Source organism: Mastigoproctus giganteus, chromosome 7 (assembly GCF_048544385.1).
Source record: "Mastigoproctus giganteus isolate SK-2022 chromosome 7, ASM4854438v1, whole genome shotgun sequence".
Classification (NCBI taxonomy): Eukaryota; Metazoa; Arthropoda; class Arachnida; order Uropygi; family Thelyphonidae; genus Mastigoproctus; species Mastigoproctus giganteus.
The window spans coordinates 161,903,507-161,924,596 of NC_143581.1; the positions used below are offsets into that span (position 1 = coordinate 161,903,507).

A 21,090-nucleotide genomic window follows, 5' to 3' on the forward strand; every position below is an offset into this window, starting at 1 on the left:
CATCACTTAATTCTATAATTTTATTTAATTTTTCTGATATTATTTTTGTATATAGTTTCAATTATGTGTTTAATGAATTAATAACTACAACTTTCTGACAACTGATTATCTACTTTTATATAGTGATATTGCTTGGTGTTTTTACCAATAACCTGGTACAGTAGACTCTCGATTTTCCGGGATAGATGGTAAAAAACAAATCCTGGATAATCGATTTCATGATTAATCCAAAAATACAAAAGTCTCTGACATACATAAGAGATACGTTCCAGAACTTCTTACTTCGTCGAGTTTTACGTAACTCGGGCATGACTAATAACATATTGCTACTATATTATTATTGACTAATCTGAATTCCGTGCGATACTTGTTAATGTTTGGCCATTTGGATACATCCTTATTATAATTATTTCTTAGAGATGCACCATTTTCAAACTTTGGAATAATTTCAAGTTTTTGTTTAACTGAAAAAGCAATGCTTTTGTGTTTACCCATCATTTTCGCGATTTCTAAACAAAAAAAAAAAAAAAAATACTATAAAAAAAATTCCGACATCCCTGACGTAAACAACAAAACAAAATTTGTCCTTTTGTGCTGCAGCGGAACACAACAATCGACACGATGCAACAAAACAAACATTTGGACACTTTTTTTTTTTTTTTTTTTTTTCCAGCGGCGGATGTGAAGACAGCAGGGATTGTAAGATAATAGGTATTGCACACTAATCTCCCAATGACGACTTATAATGCCACGTGTCGCTTATTTACGACTTGCAAAATATATGTTTATACCTATTCTAGTTATTACTTGAATTTTTTTGATTTCTGGTCGATTTTTTTTTTTTTTTTTTTTTTAAATTTGGAGTCTTGAAGTGTCCTGGTTAATCCGATCCCCGATTAATCGGGAGTCTGCTGTATGTACTTTTCTTTAAAAATTTGCTTCAATATTTCTATTACTTCTACAGTAAACATTTCACCCCCATATTTTACTAATTCATCATTTATTTATTTTCTATATACCTGCAATTTTCCTATAATTATTTCTTTAATTTCTTTCATATTGAATTCTGTCTTCTTTGTTATATTATTATTTTCTGTTTTCTAATATTTACTGGCTCTTCGGTTGCATATAATTTTTTAAAATTATTTTTCCATGTAAGTAAATCTATATTTTTAACGTATTCATTTAATTCTTTTCTTTATTATCATATTATTTTTCAAAAAAAATTTTTTTTTGTGCTCTTATAAAGATCGCATTCTAATTATTTTGAAAGCCTATCCCAATACTTTTTAATTTTTCTTATTTCGAATTTTTTTATATTCTTGATATGCCTATTTTAGTTACATTTATTATTTTAACATGTATTCATTTAGTGCTTTTCTTAGATTTCGTATTATTCACCAAATTTTTTTGTATTCCACAGAAATCAAGTTCTAATTCTTTAGAAACCCTATCTCAATATTCTCTTTTTATTTTTCTTCTCTCCTCATTGATATTATATTGAATCTTCTTATATTCTTAATATCTGTGCATCTGTTTTATTTGATAAATGTTTCTGAAATGCTTTTTGCATTGACATTAGCCAACTATTTCTTCTGTATACTATGGTGATCATTGTTTATTCTTGTTTATATTCTATTTAAAATTTCAATAGTAAATATTCAAAACTGCCTATGTATAATTATTTTAAGATAGGGTAGATCTTTGAACCCATGGCAACACTAGCATTACAGATTTTTACACCAACAGTGATGCTGGCTGCAGTTGGGGGGGACAGGTCTTATATCATGATGTTTGAAATATGGCAGGTAGTAATGTATCTATGCCCTGCATCTAATCAAAGGAGCCATATATTGTCCCATGATAATATTTTGTCCAAGGCACAAATATTAATGGTTTTCCCAGCTCCCACAGTGACGGATACGGGTATTTTCTTGTAACTGCTTTTCTTAATGTCTTCCTACAGATAATGCAGCAAGTCCATAAGAACATCTGCAATTTCTCATGAAGTGTTATATATCATGTTGACCACTCAGCTTTAGATAACTAAATAATAATTTATCCCCAGTCAAAACTGCTCAGCTGTATATAATGTCTCTGAACATTTTACCAACTACATTATTTTAACAAGATACTATTAAATAAATATGAATGTAATGCCGGTACTGCAAGCTGAGGATATTAATAAGAAAATTACTTGTAATTCATCCCAAGATCTTTTTATAACTTAGAAACTTTACAAAAATCGTTTTTATAAGATGATGCACTAGGTTTAAACATGAATATTTAAAGCCTTAATATTCATGCATAAGAGGTTAAATATTAAGGTTTTAAATATTCATGTTTTAACCTAGTTCACTGTCAGAAAAACTATTTTTTAAAGCTTCTGAGTTATATAAGAACACCTTGGGATAAATCACAGGTATTTTTTTTTAACAGCACATGCACACACACACACACACACACACCACTGTTTTTAGCCTACATCACTGCTCAAATACAAGCATCAAGCTCTACCACATTAACAAAATAACCAGTTGCTTGACTTCTACATTGCTGATCCAACTTGAAATGCTAATCACTTCATATGTATTTATACCTATACAACAGTCATGCAAATTTTCAAACAGCCACATTCACTCCAAATTGATCTAATTTTAATGATAAGCAATATATAAAATGTAAGTGTAAACAATTTCCATTAAAATAACCACAAAAAATTAAAATTTAAACTTTCACCTCTAAAAGATAACTTCTACACTTTTCAATGTTTCTAATTAATTTTTTTTTTATTAATAAGATAGTATAAAGTTTTAAATCAATTGCTAATCATTAGAGTTTAACAGAAATTCAAAAGTGCATTTTACCTCTCGCATGGCTTCAGATGAACAAGCTCTGCTCCACTTGAAACTTTCAAATATCTCCATTTATCCTAAAACATAGGGAAAACAAAGGTAAGATAAATAAAGTCCTTAGCACCATAATCATTTGTAACCCCTAGGGGCTCACATCTGGTGAGTATGGGCTTGACACACACCTAGGGTCCTGAGCTGGATATCATCATTCTTCTCTTTCTTGGTGATTCCTTTCTACTTCTGACTCTTGTTTTCTCTCTCAGGGTAATTTAGAAATTTTTTTTTGGCTGGTGCAGCATAAGCCTCAGGCTTCGTTTGCACCATATGGCTGCTAATAGTAATAATAATAATAATAATAATAGTATATTTCATAATGCACAGAAATGGATTTTCTGTGTCCAACTTATAAGGATATTTTGTTACTAGTATTACTAGCCAATTTTACTATTATATTAATTTTAAAGCATGTTTTAAGCTGCATCTAGTTATGAAAAAAATCAAGACATTTAATTTGCTAATTTCTCTTCTCTGTAATGTGCCAAAGTGAGTTCTAGGACAAATATACTTAATGATCATTGTTTCTTAAGACTATAAGAAAATTAAGACAAAAATTTGTTTGATTTGGTCTTCTACTTATAATATTGATGAAGTTTGAGAAAAGCTTCAACTATACCATATCAACTTAATTCTTTGCTAAAACAAATATTCACTACCGTGAACAAAGTTGAGATTGTTTTCATTAGTAAATAACTCACAATTACGTAAAAAAAGATGTAATTGTGAGTTATTCAAATTTTCGATTGTTATTTGCTTTTCCAAATTAATGAGAACATCTATAAACATAAAGAAAGTAGAGCTTAGATCTTGGATGATAGTTGGTTATTTGAAAGTAATTCTTCGTATCTCTTCACTATAGAATTAAATGAAAGCACCACAGACTTTGCAGGTAACTTCGTGCGATACCATAAAATTAGCAAATTTTATAGCTAAACTTTAGAATTAAATGAAGTCGGAAACTTTGTTTATGAAACTGTGGTTTCATGTTTTTACCAGAAATGAGGTTATGTTAACCACCACAATGTTAACGAAAAAAAAAGATTTTTTTTAATGCTATTATGGTACATACAAACCTGTGTACTTGACAATCCATATGGTGAAAATGAAAAAAAAAATAAAAAAATTTTATTAAAATTTTTTGATGAACTATGTGGCTGTGAGACACTGCATGTACTGCTTGTTCACAATTATGCCATTTATTTCTCCAGTTATGAGTTTGTGAATTTGCATGATGTAACGTAAATATAAATTATATTAACTTATGAAGAAAAAAAAAAACAATGTAATTACAGCGTGAGATCATATTCAAGTTCCCCAGGGCACCGATCTGAAACATCTATATGATACAATGGCCTGTGAGAGTCATAAGCTCTGTCTCAAGTGCAAAATGACATTTAGCGGCTAAGGTAAAGAAAGCCTGCACGAGAAGCATGCAAAAATTCTATGAAATTTACCAGTAAAAGTACTTTGCCATTACGGCATTTGTATTGTTGCCCGCTTGGTAAACAGATGGTGGGTGTTATTGGTCTGGAGTAGAAGTTGAATCCCATGGGAGCTTGAAACCCTCCCAAAGTGGACGGGGGGGGGGGGGGTAACCTGACCTTTTTTTAACCTTTAGAATCACTAATTGAATTATGAACAGAGTCATATTGGAAGTTCTGGTGTCATAAAAAATGTTCGTAACATAATTTCACCGGTAAACTTTTTCGAAGTTTGCCATGCTTCTCGTATGGGCTTTCTTTGCCCCCTTTTTTTTTCTTAATAAACAATTTATCCACTAGTCCACTAGTGATTCTAAAGAAAAAAGGTCAGGTTACCCCCTCCACTTTGGGAGGGTTTCAATCTCCCATGGGATTCAATTTCTACCCCTGACCGATAACACCCACCGTATGTTTACCGAGCAAGTAAACAGAGCAACAATACAAATGCCGTCACAGCAAAGTACTTTTACCGGTAAATTTCATCGAACTTTTGCATGCTTCTCGTGCAGGCTTTCTTTACCTTCGCTCATTTAGCAAGTGAAATATTTTTGAACTTATCTGATTTTTGAATTTTTGTCTAATGGACTAATCTTTGTGTAATGAGATAAATATAAGGTAAAGTAGTAATATGTGGAAAAGGTTTTTACAAAAACTTTGAATGAGGCAATACATTATCATTTTAAAACTTTTCAGATGTGTACATTTATAAGAATACAACCATAATTTTAAATGGGAAGCATTCGGGGATATAATCAAAAAAACTATTAGGCTTTTTTTTCACCAACTTAGAAATATTTTTCAAGGCTTAGAACTAAATGGATGTCAGTTATGCTAATGAGACTTGTGAAAAGGCAGAAAAATGATGCATGGGAGCATATAAATTATCATGTAATAAAGAAGCCTATGGTAGATATAAACTAGTCTGCAATCAAGTCCCAAAGGAAGTTAGGCAAGCTAAGGCAGATTATGAGAAGTCTTTGGCAAAGAATGCAAAGAAAACCAGTGACCTCTTTATTGATGTAGACACTTGAGGATGAGTCACATTGGCTGACTTGAAAAAATGGTGTAACTGCCATTGATACTGCTCAGGTTGCTGACAAACTGAATTGATATTTTGTATCTACATTCATATATGAAGAATTCTTTGGAGAAGTCGATGCCAGAAGCATATCAAATTCTAACAGGGAGGAAAATGATTTTGTGATAACTAAGAGGAGAGTGAAAGAGAAACTGTTCAAGCTAACCGTAAAAAAAAAAAAGAAGAGATCTATTCAATTGTATTAGGGGAGGCAACAAAGGAGATAAAGCAAACCTTTAGTCATAATTATGAGAGCATCTTTGGATTCAGGGGAGGTCACTGTGGACTGGAGATGTGCAAATGTATCCTCAATTTCCAAAGGGGAATTATTATATTACAGACCTGTTAGCTTAACTTTCTCCAAAGGAAAATGGAGTCACTGGCTAAAGAAGTAATGCAAAGCCATCTAGACAGAAATGCAGTTATGCTACAGTCATAGCATGGATTTAAGGGGCAATCTTCTCTGACTAATTTGATTGGTTATTATGATGTAGTAACCACGGTACTAGATGCAAAAAATAATATACTTGGATTTTGTAATAGCTGAAAGCAAAGTGGAGGAGAAATTGTTGAAGTTAAACATAAGAAAAGCACCTGGGGTGGATGGGATCTATCCAGTTATATTAAAGGAGGCGGCAAAGCAACTAAGCAAACCCTTATCCATAATTATGAGAGCGTCCTTGGACTCAGGGGAGGTTCCCACAGACTGGAGATGTGCAAATGTATCCCCAATTCACAAAGGGGGATCGAAGGGTGACACGAGTAATTACAGACCAGTTACTGTTCCTGGTAAAATAATGGAGTCACTGGTTAAAGATGCATTGCAGGATCATCTAGACAAGACTCCAGCAATAATTCGGACACAGCATGGGTTTGTTAAGGGAAAGTCTTGTCTGACCAATTTGATAGGATATTATGATGTGGTTACAAAGGAACTAGATGCAAAAAATAATTTTGATATCATATATTTGGATTTCAGGAAAGCTTTTGACACTGTTGCGCATGGAAGACTATTGTACAAATTGGAGCAGAATGGTATTAAGGGTGAGTTGCTACAATGGATAAAAGGATGGTTAAGTGGGAGAAGACAGAGGGTGGTAATCAATGGGTGCTGCTCTTCTTGGACTAATGTTATTAGTGGGGTCCCACAGGGTTCGATGTTAGGTCCACTGTTGTTTTGTATATTTATCAATGATATTGATGAAGGTATATCAGGCTTAATGTCGAAGTTTGCAGATGATACAAAGGTTGGCAGGGTTGTTAATGACAGTAATGGCAGTGTGCTACTGTAACAGGATCTGGATAATTTGGGCAGATGGGCTAAGAAGTAGCAACTGAAGTTTAACCTTGACAAATACAAAGTACTGCATATGGGTAAAAGTAACCCCAGAGAAACGTACCAACTGTGTGGTACTTAAGTGTAGTACCAACTGTGTGGTACTACACTTAAGGTGGTAGAAAATGAAAAAGACCTGGGAGTAATTGTGCAGGCAGATATGAAGTTTTCTGAGCAATGCAGACAGGCTGCCAGGGCAGGTCATGGGGTTTTGTCAATGATATATAGGAATTTTGCTAGCAGGGAAAAGGAGGTGATTATCCCTCTGTATAAGGCAATGGTCAGGCCATGCCTTGAGTACTGCGTACAGGTCTGGAGGCCTCATTTTAGGAAGAATGTAGATTTACTTGAGCGTGTACAGAGAAGGGCAACAAGATTGGTGAGGGGAATGAAGGGATCCTCTTATCAAGAGAGGCTTAAGTTCTGCAAATTGCAGTGGCTGGAGACTAGGCACCTGCGCGGTGATCTGACTGAGGTGTATAAGGCTTTGAATGGGTTCAGCACGCTGAATTCTGATGGGATCCTTCCACTTGTTCAGATTACGAACCTAAGGGGGCATAAATTCAAATTAAGAAAGGACAGATGTAGAATAGATGTGCGGAAATTTGCCTTTAGCCAGCGGGTGGTTAATTGCTGGAACAAACTTCCATCTGTCGTTGTGGAAGTTGACAGGTTGAATAAATTTAAGGAGGAACTGGACAGGCATTTGGAGGGAATGGTGTGATTTTTTTTTTTTTTTTTTGGCTGATGCTGCATAAGCTCATAACAGTTGCTTTCTTGCATCACATGCCACTACTACTACTATTTCAGTAAAGCTTTTGCATATAAAAGTCTATAATAATTTATATATGCATATAAAAACCTGCTTTAGAAATTGCAGTAGTGTGGCATAAAGGGAAATTTACTGCAATGGATAAAGGGATGGTTACGTTATTTCGTTATTTACTTTTTTAGGAGCATTAGCAACTAAGGCCATATTGCTCTGGGATATGCGGTGGTCATTCCTTGACCTTTCCGCATCCTCCGTATTTGGTGGTGTTGGGCTCGAACCCCGGTCTAATCAAGAAGCGTGTGCTACGCGCTGCTGCTCCTTCCCACCTGGCTACGGAGGCGCCGCGGATAAAGGGATGGTTGAGTTGAAGAAGGCAGATAGGAGTTATCAATGGACACTGCTATTCATGGAATAATGTTATTAGTGGAATCCAAAAGGGTTCAGTGCTGAGCCCATTGTTGTTTTCTATATTAATTAATGATATTGATGAGGATTAAGCCTGAATTTATGCTTCCTACACATGTTAGGAGGCATAAATTTAGGCTTAATGTCTAAATTTGCATATGATACAAAGGTTGGCAGGGTGGTTAATGATGGTAATGAAAATATGCTGCTGCAACATGATCTAGAAAAATTAGACATATGGGCTGAGAAATAGCAATTGAAGTTTAACATTGACAAATGCAAAGTACAGTATATGAGTAACAGTATATAAAGAGATTAATGTATCAACTGTGTGGTACTTCACTAAGGGTGGTTGAAAATGAAGAATAGGGGTAATCGTGCAGTCAGACATGAAGTTTTCCAAGCGGTGCAGACAGGCTGCCAGAACAACTTGTAGGGTTTCGTCAATGATATTCAGGAATACTGCTAGCAGGAACAAAGAGATCTTATCCCATTGTATAAGACAACAGTTAGGCCAATCTTGAATACTGAATCTGAGTCTGGAGACCTCATTTTAGAAAGGATGAGGATCTGCTGGAACAGGTACGGAGAAGAGCAACAAGGTTGGTGAGGAGTACAAAAGATTACACTTACAAAGAATGGCTTCAGTTCTGCAAATTTCTACATCTGAAGATTATGCACCTGCGAGGTGATCTGATTGATGTTTTTAAGCTTTAAATGGATCGAGTAAGCTCAATGCTGATGGCATTCTTCCTCCATCTCAGACTGCACATGTTAGGAGGCATAAATTCAAATTGAGGAAGAATGGTTGCAGAATAGATATGTGAAAGTGGGTAGTTTGAATAAATTAAAGGAAGAACTAGATAAACTGTTTGATGTTGAACAGGTGATATGGAAGTTTTTTTTGTTTTTTTTGCTGATGCTGTATAAGCTTGTTTTCTTGCATCATCTGTCACTACTAATACCAATAATTTGAATACTTAGTTGGAAGTACAAATATTTTTATTAAAATATTCATGCATCAAAGATTATGCAGGTCACTTCATTTGATACAAAACAAAAAAAATCAGCAAATTTACTAGTTACACATTAGAATAAAAGTTTAACATCAACACCTGTCAATTTTTAAGATTGTGTTGTTGGTTTTTAAGGGTTTCCTTATAGAGAACCCTTAAAAATGAACAATTCCATCTCTTTGCTATATGAATTATTTTTTCAAATCAGTTTTGAATTTTATGTAAATGCAAATAAGCATATTATGCTTTACTTTATGTGCATTACTACATTTTTGAAAACTGTCATACAGTTCTCCATTTAGAATATAATAAAAGAAACATAAAAAAGGATGTTCAATAAAGCAAATATTGAACATCATTTTTATGTTTCCAATTAAGCAGCCTAAATATCCATTATATACAGTAAACTTGAGCATAAAAGGGTAAAATTATCTAGGCCATCTACTTGAACCATCCATACAAAAAATTACAATTTGTCACATTCTATTTCTACACAAGGTTTAGTTTGATCAAAGATTTCCATGTGTTGCATTTAAATTGCCTCGTGGAGAATCGATGCTTCTTTGTTGATCGGGCTGGGAAAAGTAACAGATAACATCTCCAGAAAAATGGCCCACTCTAAGCCAGCATTCTAGTGCCTTTTCTCTTCAAGATCTGCACAAAAACCAGCCTAATATTTGAGGGACTAGAATTTTGTGTAAGCTAGCTATTTAGTTCTTGTCATCCAGGCTAAAGATTTTCAGATCATTGAAAACACAAAATCATGCCTTATTCAACATCGAGGAGTACCACCATAAAATGAACTTTACAAACAAATCCAAACAAAATGAGACTTAATTGTTGAACCTTAAAATCAAGGATACCAACAGGCTGCTGAGTATTAGCATTAATAGAGGCATATGATGGAAAAAAGCAAGCTTATATAGCATTAGCCAAAGGAAAAAAAAAAAAAACCTACCTTCCCATCCATTTACTCCAAATGTTTGTCTAGTTCTGCTCTGAACTTATTTAAGTTGCTGACCTCCACTACAACAGATGGAAGTTTGTTCCAACTGTCAATCACCCGCTGGCTAAAGGCAAATTTATGCACACTATTCTACAATTGTCTTTCCTCAATTTGAATTTATGTCCCCTCAGCATTTAGCTTGCTCAAACCATTCAAGGCCTTATACACCTCAATTAGATCACCTCGCAGATGTCTAGTCTCCAGAAGCTGCAATTTGCAGAACTTAAGCCTTTCTTGGTAACAGCAAGAAAGGTACTCCTGGAATTGCATTCAGCATAATTTTGATACACATCCTGTTTACCTAGGTGTCTCTGGATTGCACTTTTACTTTTAAGAAACACAGAAAAAACCATATTAAAAGTTGGACCCGAAAACAACATCCTTCATAGGTTGACATCAGCTAAATGAGGACCCGACCAATTCACTTGAACAACAGCTTTATCCATATGTTTCTTGACTACAGAGTATGCCAGCCATATCTGGATGAGATCCTGTTATACATAAAATTAAATGCTCTGCTAAATCAGACTCACAGACTTGATCGGCTGCCTCAAACTGATGCTAGTTAATGACTTTTACATACTAGCAGGTATTGTCCATCCCGCTATCAGAAGAAATGTTAACAGCATGAATGAAAAAACTGAATAGTTGCTTGTTCCCAGATATCCACTGTATCTGGCCAGCAACCAGCTTGACACCACTGCTCATCTCACAGGAGCTTCCTGCATGAGATAACACCGCTTTTCTCTCCTGATATTACTATATTAAGACTCTAGCAAGAAGTCAATTGCCAGACAATAACTCAGCGGACTTAACAGCCACCACTATCCAAGGCACTTACACCTGGAGCAATTTAGACTGGCCTACGTGGAAAAGTTTGAACAAACTTCAGATGCTTACCAGAAGAATGAAATTTGGCTTGACCCACTAGGATATATAGATGGTCTCATAGAATATCTACCATCCAAACCACAGAATATTTGTTGGACTGTCCACTGCCTGGTCCATCATGCTCCACAGAGGGGCATACTTCATATTTTGACAATGTTTTGTAATGTGCACACCACTGAACAAATATTTAACATATACATGCTTTACGCTGAGCTATTGTACCTGCTTATATATGGACTGTTTTATACTTTGCAGGTCTGTGATATTTGAATTTGTTTGAACTCTTTATAAAAATGTTTCCTTTACAAGTAGTTAACCACATCACTGCACTGTTTCACTACCATACAGAAAAGCAATCATAGACCTGCACATCTTGATGGGTGTCTTTTTTGTGTCTCGGATTCAAATTAAATAAATCTGCCATCTAACAAAGCTCAAATGAATAAATGGCATGTGAAATGGCAAGGTCTCAAGGTCTGTCAAACTGAAAAGGCTGACATGACTTTCATATTTCACAGTGGTTAACATTTTAGGCTATATATATATATATATATATATAGACTTGCATCTAATCCAATGACACACTGATAATCCTTCATGAGATCTATGAATTAAAAAAAAATTTGTCCACCCTTGAAATCAAAAATGATCAAAAAGCCATACAAATCTACATTGATGGCAGCATGTTTGTTTGCTGTTACATGGATGTTGTGCACTTAAATCTGCATGCTCTTATGAAAAATACATGGCACATTACAAATTCAGCACTGTGCGCACGCACGTGTGTGTGTGTGTGTGCTCGTGCATGCATGCATGCGTAGCTGCCATAATAATGAATTGTTAACACTTCTTTTGCTGTATGATGGATGCCTTGGAGTATAAAAGATTTCTTTTTTATCACTAGAGAGAGAAAATTACAGAATGCTGGCAGCAAAAACTCTTTATAAGCAAATGCTTCCCTACCTTATATCTTTTTAATGTTACATCCATTAACTTTCTTGCTAGCTATAACTGACTTCCACAAAACAGCCCAATATTTAAAAATCCTTCATATAACAAAAAGTAATCATTATCAAACTTACATTAGTATTGGCATTTGAAAAAAAAAAAATTCTTACCAACCCAAATCCTTCCTTAAATTTATAAGCTCTCTAGTTCTAGAAGACAAAGCAATAATCTATTCCAATATTTAATAAAATCCTTTGGCTACAAAGAGAATTGTCTTATATTCAGTTTACAACTATCCTTCCTCAATTTAAGTGTCTTTAAATGTCTTTTATTTTGTGTCCCCTGTGAAAGCAAAATGATAACCGCATTATTTAATTTACTCAACCAATTGACTTAAATCTCTCAATCAAGTCCCTAAGAATATATCGGTCTCAATGCTGCAATCCACAAAACTGAAATCTTTCTATACAGGAATGCTTCTTTATAACAATAATTAACTTTGCTGCTTTCTGCTGAACATTTTCCAACTCCACATTCTTGATTAAATGGGGCTCCTAACCTGTACATATACTCAAGATATGGCCTACCCAATAATCACTATTTGTTCCTATTAGCAAAATTACAGTGCATATGAGGTGTGGCAATAAAGTTCCCTGACTGGTGCTGCTATGGTCGTCTTCAATGAGTTTGAAAATAAACGGAAGTTGTAGTTAAACTTCCTACAACAGATGGTGGTACAAATATTGTCCAGTAAGCTGGTGTTAACATTCTGTATCACAATTTTGCAAGGGAGCAATGAATAAATATCAAATTTTGCTTTAAGCTGGGAAAATCTGCAGCAGATGTGTATAAAATGTTAAAAACTGTTTATGGCATTGAAATGTTAAGTCATACCTACCAGTGTATTTGAATGGCATAAGCAGTTCAAAGACGGACAGGAGAATATTTGCGATGACCCAAGAAGCAGATATCTGTTGACCTCTCGAAATGAGTACAGAGTTACAAAAGTTTGGGAAACTGTGGCAAGAGATCATCTTCAGTTGAATATGAATAAAGAGACAATTTGCAAATTCTGCATGAAGATTGGAGAAAAGGATGGTCCAGGAAAAATTTGTGCTGCACAGCCTCACAGATGAGTGTCATCATGCAAAGGAGTTCATCCAGTCTTGTCAAGAAAATCCTAATTTCCTCAACTGTATTGTCACTGGAGATGAGCATTGGGTGTTTCAGTATGACCCAGAGATGAAGCATCAGAGCACACAATGGATTTCAAGTTCATTGCCAAGACCCAAAAAAGTTCCATTTACAGAAGTCCAGGATCAAGAAAATGCTTATGTTTTTCGAAAAAAAGGGCGTGATTCTCAAGGAATTTGAAAGGGAGAGAATCAATGCTGCATTCTATGTATTGGTGCTTCAAAGACTATTTAAGTGCATATCTCAGGTGAGGACACAATTTCAGCTGGTCCTTGTTGCATGTCAATTCCCCTGCCTATTCTGCACTTATTGTGAAGATGATTCTGACAAAACATGGTATTGTACATGTTTTCTCAGAAACATCTACACATCCACTCTACTCTTGCTATCTACTATCTTTTTTCCTGATATTGTTACTTTAGTAGTAATGTTTTTGGAATAAGAACAACAAATTAAGTATATTAACACACACAGTTTATTAAGCATAAATTTATTATTCAAGTATATAAAAAATAAGTAAAAATAATTTCATAATAAAAATGTTTTTGTAGAATATTCCAAATTTTTATTAAGTTCTCATCCAACACACTATGCCAATTTCTTTTCTTACTGTTTGTGTTGGTTGCTGAATGATGTTACGGAGCAACCACGAATCAACATATTTTGCTGAATCAAAGCATGTCAGCAGTGGGTCTACAATTTTAAGAAATAGTAGTGAATAAATTGTTTTTGTCATCAACAAAGCTCTGATTGGGCTAGCGATCAGATTCATTTGTGAAAATCCTCATTCACATTCACTCGATGAAATTGGTATCGTACTCAGAGCATTCATCAAATGCTTGAATTCTTCTGAAACCATATTTTCAATTAGGTATTCCCCAAATCCACGAATTGTATCTCTTTCATTTAACTGAAGCCTAATTGACAATTTTCTAGCTTCATTCACACCAAATGCCAACATTTCATGTTTAGAAAGTTTAATACCTTCGGCGTCCTCATTTTTGTTCTCTCGTCATCGATATTGTCACTAGTTCTTTGAACTAGTTGTTAAATTTGAATTATTATTATTATTTTTTTTTTTGAAACTTTCCAAAATGTCGGTGTTATTCAGATATTCAGGTACTGTGAACAGAGAGGGAAAAATTTATGGAAAAATATCGATAACACATTTCCGCGAAACAACAGGTGATTATTTGTCGGGTAAAAGAACACCACTCTCTCCTAATTCTCAAACAGAGCACTTACAGTTGATTCACAGTGGTGTCAAACCTACAGCCTGCGTGGAAAGAACTAAAACAGCATTTTAAATTTTGTTAATTATCAAAAATATCTCATTAAATGTTTTGTTCAGTAAATGTAATTGTGTACTGTACTTAATATTTTCAATTTTACTTTTACAAGTAACAAGATATGAAAAATGTAATATACTAATTTTTCTCGAATCATTCAGTGCGAATTTGAAGTTAGATTTCTTTTGCGGCCCGCAAAAGAAATCTAACTTCAAATTTTTTTGAATATACCCCCTGTACAGGCAAAAGTTGGACACCACTGCAGTAGAAGGTTGACCAGAGCCCATTTTCAGCATCAGGAATACCCCTTGATCTGCTCACTGTTGATCAGCACAACTTCTCTAAATGTGGGACAGGTGGTTGGATAGGTTTTACAAGTACCACAAAGTTGTAGAATGGTAATCCCATTAGTTCCCTTAATTCATGCAGCAGTACTAATTGCCTAAAGGCCAGAAATGTGAGCTGTGAGTGCTGAGTTAAGTCTGTCCTAATCCGTTCATTACATGAATTTTCTTCACTCAACGGAAACTATTTTAACTTCCAAGGGGAATTTAAAAAAAAAAAAATCGCTATAAAAGGAGTTTGTGAAACAGAGGTCCGACTGAGTAATTTAGAATTCTAAAAATGGTTATAAAGTTTTATATAGAAAATATCTTAACAATAGACAGCTAAAAATGCAAATTTAGTTAAATAACTTTAAGCTTATTTGAATAGTAGGTAAACACGTGAAAACAATTTACGGAATATTACAAATTTCAAAGTGTACTGCATCCAAATGTAACACATCACTGTTAATAAAGGTGCTGGTACACTGTACCATTGTGTACCATCCCAAAAAAAGGACTGTCAGAAAAAAGGGATTCAGTAGTGAATCCTGTGAAACTTCATTCAAGACCTCAGTTACTCATAGCAATAATTTATAATCACTTTTTGTCCCCCATTATTTAATTAACCTTTTATACACCACAGTACCTTTCCACTAATGGCATATTGTTCCAATTTATACAAAAGGCATTCATGCAGGTCAGTATCAAACACCTTACTAAATATACTACGTCAAAATTATTTTGAATAATTCAAGAGAAAAACAGATAATTTCAAATAATTTCCCAGCTTGTTGCATGCTGGGAAGAGACAAATGACTTTTTCTGCACAGAACAGAAAATGTTCTGTGCTAACAAAAACAAGAAGCAAAGTATGATGTCAGTATGGCTGCAAATAAAATGGAAAATAAGGAGCCTCCTTTGGGATGCCTATACTGGTGAAGTGGACAAGAACTTTTCTACTAATGTTAAAATATAACCATCTATTAGATAGGAGCAAATTAGGAATTTTAGTGATTGATCCAGAAAACATGAATAATTAGAAAGTTACTGTATAGTTTAGGGTTAAAGCCTCAGGTTACATAAATAGTTTAACTAATGTACAAGTTGCATCATTTCTGTACATGGCCAACTACATAAATAGTTATAAACTGGCATCATTAAGTATATCTCATATTGTGAATACCTTCACAACAAGTTGCCATGATATTGCACTACCTCAAATAAGTAACGCTTCACCATAGGAGAAGACTATTGTTACTTATTCTCAGCGGATACCCTCACCCATAACGGCACCATTTCGGAGCTTATTGGCTCCTCATCAGTGGGTGGGCAGGTACCCGGTGTTGCAACGATGACAACCCAGCTGTGAAATATAAATCCACAATATGAGAGATGCCTGATGGTGTGGGATAATTTAGATTACGGTATAATTTAGGGCTAAAGCCTCAGGTTACATAAATAGTTTAACTAATGTACAAATTAGTGCATTTGCATCATTTCTGTACATAGCCAACTACATAAGTAGTTATAAATTGGCATCATTAAGTATATCTCATATTGTGAATACCTTCACAATGAGTTACCATGATATTGCACTACCTATAATAAGTAATGCTTCACCATAGGAGAAGACTATTTTACTTATTCTAAGTGGATACCATCACCCATACAGCACCGTTTCGGAGCTTACTGGCTCCTCATCAGTGGGTGGGCAGGTACCCTGGTGTTGCAATGATGGTGCCGTATGGGTGATGGTATCTGCTGAGAATAAGTAACAATAGTCTTCTCCTCTGTTGAAGCGTTACTTATTCTAGGTAGTGTAATATCATAGCAACTCGTGAAGGTATTCACAATATGAGATATACTTAATGATGCCAATTTATAACTACTTATGTAGTTGGCAGGCCTCCATAGCCGAGTGGTCAGGAGCGGGAGTGCAGTAGAGCACACGCTCTTTGAGTAGACCGGTTCAAGCCCCTGACTGCTAAATACGGTTGATCTGCCAACCCGCACTGGACCAGCGTGGTGGACCACTTCCATCCTGCAGTGGGTTGATAATGGCTGCAGTTTACCTTTTTTTTTTTTTTTTTTTTTATGTAGTTGGCTATGTACAGAAATGATGCAAATGCACTAACTTGTACATTAGTTAAAAAGTTACTATAATAGTACAGAAGATATAACTGAATTAAAAGCTTTTGAAATGTCTACAAATACTGTGTGGCTTACTGTTTCAACTGTTTGTAAGTCATGATGCAAGTGAAACAAGGCAGGGTATAGCATACTGCTTGTGTATCAGTTTGTTACCAAGAATTTGACTTGTGAGTTCCACTAAAAACAAACTTTTTCAGTAAGTATTAGAAATAGGAATGAAATGGGTTTAAGATCTAGTGGTTAGGTCAGTGCTGAAATTTTAGCAAAAGGAATTATTTTATAAGCTTTTAAAATTTGTCCTCCTGTTAGGATTTTTGGCATTATAATTACCCACAGATTAATAATGCAAAATTTGGCAATTTTTAAGCAGTAATATGATATGCAATGAATACATATTGGCTGAACTATTAGGAAAGGAATTTTGATTATCTTGTTAATCAAAATCAAGAGTCTGAAAGGTAATGTATACATTACATATCTATCTACAGAAACAATCAAGAATGATACTTGAATAATTTAAAAAAAAAAAAAAAAAAAAACAGATCTCAAAAAGATAAAAGATTACTTTGACACTGATGAGATGTTTGTTTGTTTGTTTTAGCTAAGGAAAGTATGACGAAAAAGCATTGGCATACCGTGTCTGTAAATTGTGTGTACAGGCTAATACTGTTACACAAGGATTCCAGATATCTGTGAATTGTAAATCCATAAACCATAAACAGTCAGATTAAGAGCTTTCAGAGAAAAGACAAATTATATTTTTGGAAACTCTGTGATATAAATTAACCAAATGCACCCAAAAATTCTCTTGGCAGATTCTGATGAGGGCATTTTTATGGGTTTGAATCACTTAAAATTCCATCACAATGAGAAGAATTTTTATGGACTTTTTCACATCAAGTTTGTTGGACTTCAACAAGAGTTTTACATACACTATATATTGTCTAAATTTGAAATAATCCACCAAACTCATCCTCCTAAATAGGCAAATGGGACATAAAATATGGTTTTTTTCCCCCATTTCTCCATCGTGTAACTTTGGCAACTAATATGATGGTTAGGATGAATTTTTACCACACATAGTTGGACCTGGACGAACGTTTTACAGATACCGTACACTATTGCTTTGTGGTCTCAGTTGACTCAGTGTAAATTCAAAACAATCCAATCCAACTCATCCCATAAATTAAGCAAACTAACCTATAATAGATGACTGTGTGGATTGCATCTTTACCATTTGCTGATATGCTTATATGCAGTTATATGCACTATTTCTGGATCACAGGTAGCTGTTTTTAACTGCTCACAGTTTGTATGTTTATCATATTGTGTCCATCAAAGATCAGGTTCTTGATCATTTAACTCTAACCATGATTGCCAATTGTTAATTGGATATACGCCCAAGGAAAACTGCAGTAGTTAGGCACTCATTAGCCTAAAAGTGTCTGTCAATCACTTTCCCAGCTGATTTTATTGTCTGTTGAGTCTCCCTGTCATAAAAAGTATGTAGAGGTGACCTCCGCTTAACGCTGATAATTCGTTCTTGAAAAACAGAGCGCTAAGTGAATCCGCACTAAGCGAGCACCGCATTCCCATAAGGTAACATATGTATTTGTGAGTTGCAGTTGGTGCCATAAGATATTTCCTAATCAATAATAAATGGTAGTGAAAAGATGCACAAATGTCGGTCAAAATATTTAATATTCAAATATTTGTACATATAAAATATTCTGCATTACATACGTATATAATTATGTAGTAACTATTTACGTATCAAAATTAAACTTAAAATTCCAATTAAAATCATGAATTTAATTGGTCTAAATTGATTTTAATTGATGAATTTAATCATGAAAAATGTGTTGATTTTGGATTGAACTTTGGCCCTCTTCCAAATAAACTAAAAGGGGTATTAATTTTAAATCCCCAGCAGCATTACCACCCAACAATAAAGTCAACCGATCCTTTGCTGCTTTGAAACCTGGCATGTTTTTTTCTTCTTTCAATATGAAACTTCTTTTAGGCATTCGTTTCCACAAAGTCCTGCTTCATCTATGTTAAAAACTTGTTGAGAAGTATAGAACATAATATCCTTCTTCAATAATTTTAATAAAGTTCTTTTTTGAAAGTTTCAGCTCCTTGATCTGCACTTGCGGCTTCTCCCTAGATTTTAAATCTATTCAACCAGCCCTTACCAGTTTTAAATGGGTCCACATTTTTTTTTAGGTGAGTTTTCTTCAGATAATCATATTGGCTAATCTCTTTCTCTCTCTCTCTCTCTCTCTCTCTCTCTCTCTCTCTCTCTCTCTCTCTCTCTCTCTCTCTCTCTCTCTCTTTTATAATATTTAACTTAACTGAATTCTGCATTGGATATTATCTTCAATAAAATTAGTTAAAGTCTTTCCATTTCAAGTCCTAGTTGCTTGCAGTGGAACAGCTATCTTTCCCATTGCTAAAATTAATTCTTTATTTTTTTATAATTGTTCTTACAGTTAAACTTGCAAGTCCTAAATTATGGCACACATCTGCTTGTCGTTGACCGGAATCGATTTGCTTCAAAACGTCTTAATTTAATTTTCAAATTCAATCTTTTCCTTACATTTATAGTCTTCGTACTGCACCCAGATGCTGTTGCTTTTTTATTCCTATCGGCCATTATTAACTCTTCGAAAATGTAACTGTGTTGGTTGCATTAATTACGATACAATGTTCGAGTAAACTGTCTGTTACGCACGATGTCTAATACTGTACTGACTTCAGATAAATGCATATTTTTTTTTTTTTTTTTTTTTTATGAAAACCCCAAACACAAAAGGTATCAAAACCTATAGTACTTAGTACCGTGCATGGGTTGAAGGAGAAGTATGGGGGGAGGGGTGCTGGAAACTTTGCTCTAGAGACTAAACATGGGTTTCACCACTTCAAGCCTCCAATAAGCAAAGTGGTGGTATTTCACCAGTTGATGATAGTCATCTACCACCTACGAATATAACGCAAATATTACAAGCAATATACTTGATCATTTTTTAAAATGTTGATCTCAGAACTATGTAATAAGTCACTGTACTGCAATTAAATTAGCGTGCGAGAAAATTTCACTGAGCGTGGGAAAATTTTTCAAGTAGGCGCGGAAAACATTTTAATGTTGTTTTGCTATTCATTTTCAACCTATCGACTCCATCAAATGAAACAATTTCGTTAAATATGCAAAAAATGCAATCTGTAAAAGAGCGTTATAGTGATCTGTGACAGCGTTATAGTCAGATACAGGTTATAATATAAGAACAGCGTTATAGCGAATCAGCGTAAAGTGAACCGCGTTATAACGGGGGCCTGATGTATTTGCTGTTACAATGGCTGATATTAGCTTTTATGTTTCAGTTCTGAAAACGATTCTATTAATAAGCATCACTGGTGGTGAACACATAAATTACCAAAACAAAAATAAATTTTATTTACCAACAGAGTTTTCTTTTCATTGGCATCTAATAATAAAATCTGCATATGATATGAAACCAAATCACACCAATAAAAAGTATAAATTCACAGTTGGCAAATTATGATAGCAGCCCAAGAAGATATCCCACATACATTATGAAAAGGATTTTAGATTACTTTATATATTGAAATTTTATTCATAAACAGAGAATGGATATCACACACACACACACACACACACACACACACACACACACACACACACACACACACACACACACACACACACACACACACAGTCAAAGCTCTATATAACAACCCTGTAGGGGAATGAGAAAAATGGTAATTATATACGAAGGACGTTACATCAACTGTTCATAAAATCAGCAACAAAACAGGTAAAAACTTGAAAATTTAATGCAATGCTACTAATACAATATAATATAATCTTATTTATAATATGCATTACAGTAATAAACAAGAAAATTATGATTGTAAATTTTGCATTGATTGTAGAGAGCAGTAAGATTACAATAAAATTGCAAATTTCACAGTGGTGTTAAACAGGCTACACAGGCTACATACCTATCAAGAGAATTGTTTCATATTTTAAAATAATTTGACAAAACACACTGTTTCAATGGAAGAGCATGTTTTAAAAGAATTATGAATGCGCACGATAGCAATTATTTCACTTTTGCAGTTACGCTGCGCTTGAAAAAAATCAACATAGAAGTTCTAATCCTTGATGAGCATCTTTCACTGAAACTTCTTGTTTAACCACAGTAGGTTCCTCATCTTCATCACTACAAATTTCAGAAGATTCCATTACATCTGCAATGAGTTC

At 34.4% G+C, this 21,090-nt stretch overlaps 1 protein-coding gene across 1 annotated transcript in view; it reads right to left on the bottom strand.

Moving 5' to 3' along the window:
* Positions 1-21,090, bottom strand: part of LOC150083296 (mitochondrial amidoxime reducing component 2-like) — a 143,369-nt gene that overhangs the window by 53,495 nt on the left and 68,784 nt on the right. The window contains exon 6 of the mRNA XM_090377958.1: positions 2,868-2,932. Coding sequence (XP_090234084.1) covers positions 2,868-2,932 — 65 coding nt within the window. The remainder of the gene's footprint in view (positions 1-2,867; positions 2,933-21,090) is intronic.